The sequence below is a fragment of the Glycine max genome, chromosome 5, assembly GCF_000004515.6.
Source record: "Glycine max cultivar Williams 82 chromosome 5, Glycine_max_v4.0, whole genome shotgun sequence".
Lineage (NCBI taxonomy): Eukaryota > Viridiplantae > Streptophyta > Magnoliopsida > Fabales > Fabaceae > Glycine > Glycine max.
Genome location: NC_038241.2, coordinates 12,985,143 through 12,993,878, shown reverse-complemented (window position 1 = coordinate 12,993,878; position 8,736 = coordinate 12,985,143). Strand labels below are relative to the sequence as shown.

Below are 8,736 nucleotides of genomic sequence, written 5' to 3'. Positions count from 1 at the left end.
CTATTATATTATACAATCTATCATATCCATATTTCTTTCTTCTCTTCTTAGGTGTCAAATAAAAATGTCTAATTATACATTCTTATCCAATTTATAAAAATAGGCATGATTATACAAATATTTTATTAAAAAATATTAGGTAAATGCCCATTAAAAAATATGTGAAAAAAATATTGGTTGTTACTTTGAAAGAGTTATGCCATTCTATGGGGAAGGGGTCATCTACTCATCATGTTCCCATCATGCCTCTCCATGTCCGTGCCACCATTTCCGCAATAAAACCGTGTTTGGTTTTCATATCTTCCTTTCAAACGAACCACGCACACCAGAAAACACCAACCAAACCAACATCCACCGACAACTGTTAAACCTACCCAACAAGCCATCAAAACCAGATAAATTTCGCTCTCAAAGGAAAAGAAAAACAACTCACGTCTGAGTTTTATATAAAAGGCTGTTCTTTCACTGATATGCAGTAGTCGTACAACACTAGAAATATACCCCATTGGTTATACAAGTAAAAATATATAGATAGTAGCCGTCAACAGCCCTATTTTGAACCAATAAGGAGCAGTTGCAAGAGCATTCATTAACAGCCGAACAAGTTATTTAAAAATTACTCGAGCTTCTATCAGAACCTAATAAAAACTATAATTAAACCGGAAAAAAAAAAACCGTAATCCGCATTTATACATGAATTGGACGTGCGTGCCAATCAGAAGCTCTCATATAATTACAATTATATTATAATTATGAACAAAGTGAAAAATACCCTCAATAGTCTCTCAGTAAAGTTCAATACCAGCCAGATCACTAATTAAACATCAAGAAAACTATCACTCAATTACAGTATTGCAAATGCATGATCTGGCCCGAATATATATGGGGGACTAAAAATTGCAAGGTGGTCCTCAAGTGGAAGCGAAGTGATGAACTACATTTTGCTCTTAACAAAACATTACAATTACTTCCACGCTCAACTGCACTGGCTGCCAATAAATTTCTATGAAAAGGAATAGTACATTCTACAGCACAATCCTATGCAAAAGGATTTCCCCGGATCGAATCAACTGTTTCCGGTTTCTGGATGTTCCTGTAAACAGGCAACTCGGGCGATGAATTGAGCGTGCTCCAAGAACACAATATACACATAATAGACCACTTTTGCAAAACATTAGAAGAGATCAAACTAAAAGAATACATAGTAAGATACTGCATCAAACCTTATATGACACATGCACTGACAGATCTATTAAAGATGGAACTTAAGATATAAATAATCTTGGAAAAACACTGCTCGATGAAGTTCATTCAGTGTACCACCAAGCAGCCAACTTCCTTGTCCTTTTGGGATTAGTAAGGAATTCATTCTATATATTGTTTCATAGCCAATGAGTATGGGGGGTAACACATTACAAAAGGGTGATCAATGCAAATGCCTGTAAACCTAAGTGAAGGTCTTTCTATACCGGTTACTTGCCTGCCTCCCCCTTGTGAGTATTGGGGGTAACTGCAATATTTTGATGAATTAATTGAGCACCAAAAGCAATATTAGAAATACCAAGCAGTAACCATCTAATGATCAGTTACAGCTACGTTACAAATGCCAAAAATTTCCAATCTTGGTAAAAAGAATGAGATCCACAAGGAAAACACACCTAGATAGATTTCAAAGACTCAACCAACATATCCGAAGAAAAAGAAAAGCAGCAAAAAAAAGGCCATGTATGCAACTTACTGTATTTGCGTACTTGGTGATTGCATAGCCATGAATGACAAACCACCTACATAAATTGAATCAAATTACAAAAGAAAAATAAGATTACAGTAAGAAAATTGTATTGACACATATTTAAATTGCATTTACTAGAGTGATATTGAATACATAGGATCAATTAAAGCAGCAATGAAAATGGAAGTAGGCAAGACTAAAACATTTTAAATAAATAAGGTTTGAACTTTCATTAGAAGTTTTCAAGCAATACCTTCTCCAGCAGATGATATATATGGGGTCACCGTGTTTTGAGGAAGCCAAGATTCAGCTATCCCACCATGGAAGGTGGCTGGAAACAGGGCATCTGGCAGTGCAGCTTGCAAAGAGCTCATATCAAGAAACTGTATTCGAAACACCAAACACCAGACATGTTACATATAATAGGTAACAGAAGATAAGTCATTATCTCACTGTCTCCTATATCCCATGTTCAAATTGTCAGATTTGTATCTTTTCCATAGGCAGCAGCAAAATACCAGAGTATTGGAATCCATGCTGCAAGAATTAATTTAAGGGAGCATTTTGTACAAGGAAAAATTTTCGTTTCCCTGGAATCTGAAGTTGGGAATATTTGTTTCCCATCATGTTTGGTTTATTATTTAAAAATAACATTCCCAGAAAACATTGTTTCCTAGGAATGTTTTTGCCTAGTGTTTCCCACAAAATTGTCCCCAAGGGGAGGTGAGAATCTAACTTTTCCAAGTAGAGAAAAAGTTTTATTTGGGTAAAATACCACGTTGCTCTTATTAGACAATTTAATGTGGTAAATATTTAAGTAAATGAGAAAATTCTATTAAAACTAAATGTGAAAATATTTTATTCCCAAGAAACATAAGTATTGCCAATAATATGTATGGGCCAACCAAATAGATTTTAGCCATTCCTAGGAATCATGATTTCAGCACATGAAAAAACTTTTCTTGTATCAAACGCCCTTTAGAGCGTGTTAGTTTCATGGATTAAAAGTTCATTCCTAGTAATGTAAACATGGGAACGTAACATTCCTATGCTTGTTACAAGTTTCGAAAAATTATTCCCATGTATTGTTGATTTCTAGAAACGTTGTAACTTCCTTTTATACTATGTTTTCCTATACTTTTATTCCCAAGGGGGATGGAAAAGTGATATTCCCATGGGAACATGGAAGTTATTCTCCAAAATGTTTAATGATCCTTCCATTTTTACTTTTATTTAAATTATTTTTGAATTTTAAAAATAACCCTAGGAATATTAAAATGTAACCAAAAACGTATTAAATATACCTAGGAATAACATTCCTACTTATCATATTCTTGGGAATACAATATCAATCCGTGGAACAAAGACCCCCTTAGATTTTATTAGCTATGGTGGAGTTTCAAAAGGTTTCAAATGAAGGAGAGTGATCAGATCAACTATCACTCCTGGGAATTCAGAACATTAAAACAAACCGAATAGAAAGACTGCAAGTAACACTGCTGAATTGAAATGGTTAAAATCACATGTTATGAACCTTCAAGAGTGTGATCAGATGAACTATCACCAATGAGGTAAAATTTGGCAGAAGTATCATTAGGAACTAATTTTAAATAAACAAATATTAAATAACAAAACTATACTAGAAATATTAAATAACAGATAAACACCTACTAACTCTCCATGACATACCATATTGTTGTGATCTACATCAGATTCATAGGGATAATCAAATGGATTAGTTGATTTAGATTTCATTTGATTAGGTTGAATATCTCCCTGAAAGAATAAACAAAATTAATAACCAAAAATATATAAAGAAAACCTACCACTTTATTGAATATAAGAAATTCTCGATCAACCTAAGAGCACAAACCATTGGAGGAAGCATGGGTGGGGGATATGCTGAGCAACTGACATGAGATGGGATGTCATGATTATCAAATCCACCAACAGGGGCAAAGCCTTTAACTCCATCTTCATTGGATCCCTGATTTTATTTCAAAAAAAGAAAACAAAAGAAAAAGTGGGTGAGCAAATAAAAAAGGAGCTTGCAAATTTCTACATCATAAAACTATCATGGCAAGGTAATACAGGATGCATATAACAACCTCAGACTCTCTTAAACCCAAAATATGATTATCAGCTGATGGAAAATTGTGCAATTGTAATCCTTGACTAAGGGAATCCACAGGATGATGGCCACCAGAATCTTCAAATGCATTCCATGGCTGTACAAAGTAAAAACACAACATATGAAATCTTGTAGAAGTTTCAGTTTATTCCATAACATCTTGAAATTATACCAGGAACAAAAGCAAGGGGCATCCATTAATTTATTTCATGGCTGTACAGACACAACATACGAACCCTTATGTAAGTTTCAATTTATTCCATAACATCTTGAAATTTCACCAGGAACAAAAGCAAGGGACACAATTAATTTCCAAAGGAGTATTGCACAATAATGCAAAACTAGCCATCAACTAAACTTTCTTTAACTTACTTGAGTGTTTGCTGCCATAGCAGAAACTTGTTCTTCTCCATTCCACACACCATCATGCCATAAATTAGATGTAACTGAAGAAGGTACACTGACACTAGAAATTTCAAAAGATGGCCATTGCCTGTTTGCATTTGAGCTTGAAAATGGATCAAATGTTTCGTGTAAAGATTTAGCACTTGAGGGTGCAGTGGCTGGAATTTCCACTTGTGCAGTAGAGGAGGTGCTTTGAGGCATATCAAAAGATGGCCATTGCATGTTTGCATTTGAGGTAGAAAATGGATCAAATTTTTCTTCTAAAGATTTAGCATTTGAGGGTACAGTGGTTGGAATTTCCACTTGTGCAGTAGAGGAGGTTCTCTGAGGCATATCAAAAGTTGCCCATCCTTCATTTTTAGGGACAGATAATTCCAGTGCCTTCCCATCTGAGGTTACAGTAGAAGGCTGCGGAGAAAAATCGGAAAAAAAATCAATAGATGCAAGATGGGATGTTTGACTAAGTTGATTCTCGTTGAAAGATGGATCTGCCGATGAAAGAGATGATTGAAACAAATCCAATGTTGGAGCTTGAGATGGTGCTGCTGGTAACTGAAAAAGATCAACAGATGAAGCTGATTCCAGTGGTGCCTTGGAGAGGTCCATGCTAACAGATCTTGTAGGACCAGGTGGTCTGGGAATGCCAAATGCTTTATTCTGAAGTGGTTCTGAAGCTTGGACTGGTTCTGAGAAAAAATCAACTAAACTGCCAGAATTATAAGATCTCAAGGATGGAAATTTGTTGTCTCTTGATTGTGCTGACACAGTTCTCTGGGGAATGAGTGCAAATTAATGCCATGCAGAGAGAAACACATGATCAGCTTGATACAACAATAAGGCCACAAGCACTTGGAAAATGTAATAAACAGAATCATTCAAACAGAATGTTTATTCACCAAGTTTGAACAATAACACTCAAATTAAACCAATCCTTGGTTATTTTAGAACGGTAACATTTGAATGTTTGGACTTCACATAAGTGATAGTTATGAAGAAGACCACATCTCAACTTTTTAATAGATCTTCTCACAAGGACTCATTAGCAGGCAGTGATATATAGTAAATATCGATCAAGAAATCCATTATTAACAAGAAACTCAGACTCAATTCTCTCTCTATACTAGATTTGATATATTGATGCCCTGAAGAATTGATCTGACTATCTTCAGAAAATGTAATGCTCTACTAATAAATTTGTTATCCTTCCTATGTCCATATTCTTATACTTGTACCATGTTACCTCATTAATAACTTTCTTTGCATTATTTTACTTGATAATAATGTTTATCCTAAACCAGAAACAGCAGACAGGCAATATATTATTTGATATTTTGATTCCTACAGGAAAATTCATTTCTTTCTGTGGACAATATTCCAATTCTCTGACAAACCTGTGGAGGACGAATTCCATCTGCATCTCTCTTGGCATTGGCATTAGTTTCCAAAGATGCATTTCTTGCTTGATACCACACATCTTCACTTGAACTAGAACCAGAACCAGAACGCTGCTGATAGGATGGACTTCTAATCTTGATATCCTTATGAAAATTGGGAGACTGAACATCGGATTTGAATTGTTCACCACCACTAGACACAGAAAAGTCAGAAATTCTTGGACCAGATCCCTCATTCGCAAATCTGTCATCATACGCGTGATCACTGAAGCGGCCAGGACTGTAGATAATACTAGACATCTTCCCTTCATAGCGAGCTTTATCTGAACCAGGCTTCCTGGTCAGTGCAGCTGCTTGTTTTCCATACCGCCTATCCTCATATTGATAATCATACGGAGGACTTTGAGAATATGAATGATAAGAACTGGCACGCCTAATCTCATCTTCATGAATTCCAGGGCTCTACAGTTAATTGCAAATATAAAATGTTCAGCATTTAACTAAAGGGTGAAATTAACTTGGATTATGAGGATATTTGTGCAACTAATTATGTCTAGCTGATTTCCTTAGTGATTGCTAAGGCATCATTTACTTCATTACATTCACAAATTTAAGCTTCACTAAACAATTATATGCACAATACTGAGAAAAAGATCTGTGTAATTGATCACCTTATTCATTTATTTCTTTTCTTTACTTATTTACCTAAGCAAAATGGATTGAATATAGTAGTATTATATATTTATATATTGAATATAATAGTATTATATATTATATTTAGAACAAAGGAAGCACAAACAAATATCATACACGACAACATACATCTGGTATCAGAAAAAAAGAATAAGCTATACCAAGATTAAGAAAAATTAGTTATTCCAAGAAACAAATCAGTATCTAAGAATATATTGCCTGTGCATCTCTTGGAGGCTTTTCTGAAGACTTCGCTCCAGCATATCTTCCATCCACATACACATTCCTTATAAATTCCCTTATTTTTTCAACATTGCTGCAAAAGCATAATATCATAATGCCACACAATAAGTTATACATATTAATAAAGATAAATAACAGGTTAGTAAAATAGCTTTAACTGCAAATCATATAACTATACCTGTTATCTGGCAACCGCTGTCTCTGGAAGTCCCAATTTTTCAAATATATTTCCCTTGCACGCTTAAAACAAAAAAGCCACAGATAAATCTCAATTCAACCAGGAAATTAAGGTAGCTACAAATGAAGAAGATTTACACTTAACAAGGAAATAAATGTAGCTACCACTGTCAAAAAGAAGAAAAATTACTCTTTTACCTGGTTACCTCCATTTTGAAGAGCATCAACTTCTTGTGAAGTGAACTTTGCCATTGACACAGACTTCACACGATGAGTAAACTCACGACTGCATGACATGTAAAAAACAGGTGATTTTAAGAATTGTACAATATCACCAAATATGGAACTACTACCACAATCATAACCAAGCCTTCTCCAAGTATGTGAGGTCGACTAAATGGAATCAATGTTAAAAAGGAATAATTATTAATTATATTATAAAGAAGCATAATTGATGAACATTAAACCATGATAACAAGGCCATATAATATCCTTTTATGAGGAGTAACAACATCACAAAAACGAATAGATATGCTGATTATAAGATTAATTCAGATTATATGAACATAATTTAATTTATTAAACATAGTATTCAAAAATCTCTTTTAAAAGACTATTTATTATGAGGATTTCATTTTTTTAAGAATTTTATCTCATGTCAAAAATCAAAATGACCAAAAGTAAAGCAGAAATTTATAAGAAATCCATTTTGGAATTAAAGATTTTCTCATTATTCTCAACTACTGCAGAAAACATAGTTAAAAAAAAAAAGAAAGAAAGAAACTGAGTATAGTTATCAAAGTAATGTATGTTCATGATTATTTTCAACCACAAGAGCACCTAACATTCAATAACATTGCAAACATGATATGACTTAAAAGTACATGTCATATAACAATTAGCTGAAACTTTACATCAAGCCTGATTATTTTTCTCAATCGAAATCCCAATAACCTTTAAACATTCAGGACTTGACAAGCTATATAATTATAAAAAGTAAGCATCCTTCTTTAGAGAAAAAATATAAAGCATGAGTTAATAAAACGAAAAGGAACTCACTGTATTCCACTGCATGTCATACAAATGAAAGTCCAAAAACTCGTACATACATATTGTGGTCCCTGTACAAATAACGGCATATCCATTAACTGGAAATCATCTCATACATAGACAAAACGTTGATAAGTTCTTTTCTCAAATACTCAGCAAGAATAACATCATATAAAACCAGAAAAAGAAAATCACATGAATAATTTGAAGTCTTCTTTTGTATAATAACCTTTTGCAAATGCTAATTATTAGGCTAATTTTGTCTAAAGTCTAAATCAATGTAATCTTTTTGGAATCTGCATGAAAAAAAATAGACTTCAAAATTAAAATCTCGATGTCAAATTCTTGAAACATTTTCCACCCTTCTCAGCTCTCAACAACAATCCCCACTTCAGCGCCGAAGGCTTTTAAGAGTTTTTAAGCTTCTAATTATTCATAAAACTCAAAACATAAAAAAGGTATTGAAACTAAAACATACTTTTACCAAACCAAATAAGAAGAAAAAGAAAATCAAATTCAAAAACAGGAGTCGAACTTACCAGGCTGTTGCAGTTTATACATCTTCGATTCGGCGGAAGCTTCATGAGACCTCTAATAATTTTCTCGTTCCTCTCTTCTTCCTTTCTGCTTCCCATTTCCGAAACCCCAAATCAGAAACACAGAAACCCTAGAAACTGCAATCGAAATCAGAGCGAGAGAAGAAAAAAAATAGCAGATATTCGAATTTCGGAACAGAGAACGGCAGTTTTCCACCACCGAGAATCGAGAAACGGTGGCGGCAGCGTTTGATCTAGGGTTTTGGGGGTTCCTGAACTGGCGAAAGGTAGAAGATGAAGAACGCAAAAACGCTTGGTGATTTTGTTTGGTTCACATAAAATGGATGAACCAGGGAACAATAGAATGCAAATAAA

The 8,736-nt window shown here is 34.1% G+C and overlaps 1 protein-coding gene across 2 annotated transcripts; it reads right to left on the bottom strand.

Moving 5' to 3' along the window:
• Positions 1-666: 666 nt before the first annotated feature.
• On the bottom strand, positions 667-8,736 carry LOC100788316 (probable ADP-ribosylation factor GTPase-activating protein AGD14). Of its 2 annotated transcripts, XM_003525678.5 has the most exons (13): positions 8,365-8,736; positions 7,835-7,896; positions 6,974-7,061; positions 6,777-6,838; positions 6,575-6,671; positions 5,660-6,124; positions 4,236-5,039; positions 3,841-3,960; positions 3,606-3,719; positions 3,422-3,508; positions 1,986-2,115; positions 1,739-1,784; positions 667-1,093 (listed from the first exon to the last, which is right to left on the bottom strand). In XM_003525678.5, the coding sequence occupies exons 1-13, from the start codon at positions 8,458-8,460 to the stop codon at positions 1,039-1,041; spliced, it is 2,226 nt and encodes a 741-aa protein (XP_003525726.1). In that variant the 5' UTR covers positions 8,461-8,736; the 3' UTR covers positions 667-1,038. The 2 variants fall into 2 exon arrangements, with proteins under 2 accessions (XP_003525726.1, XP_014631044.1); XM_014775558.3 differs by lacking the exon at positions 4,236-5,039.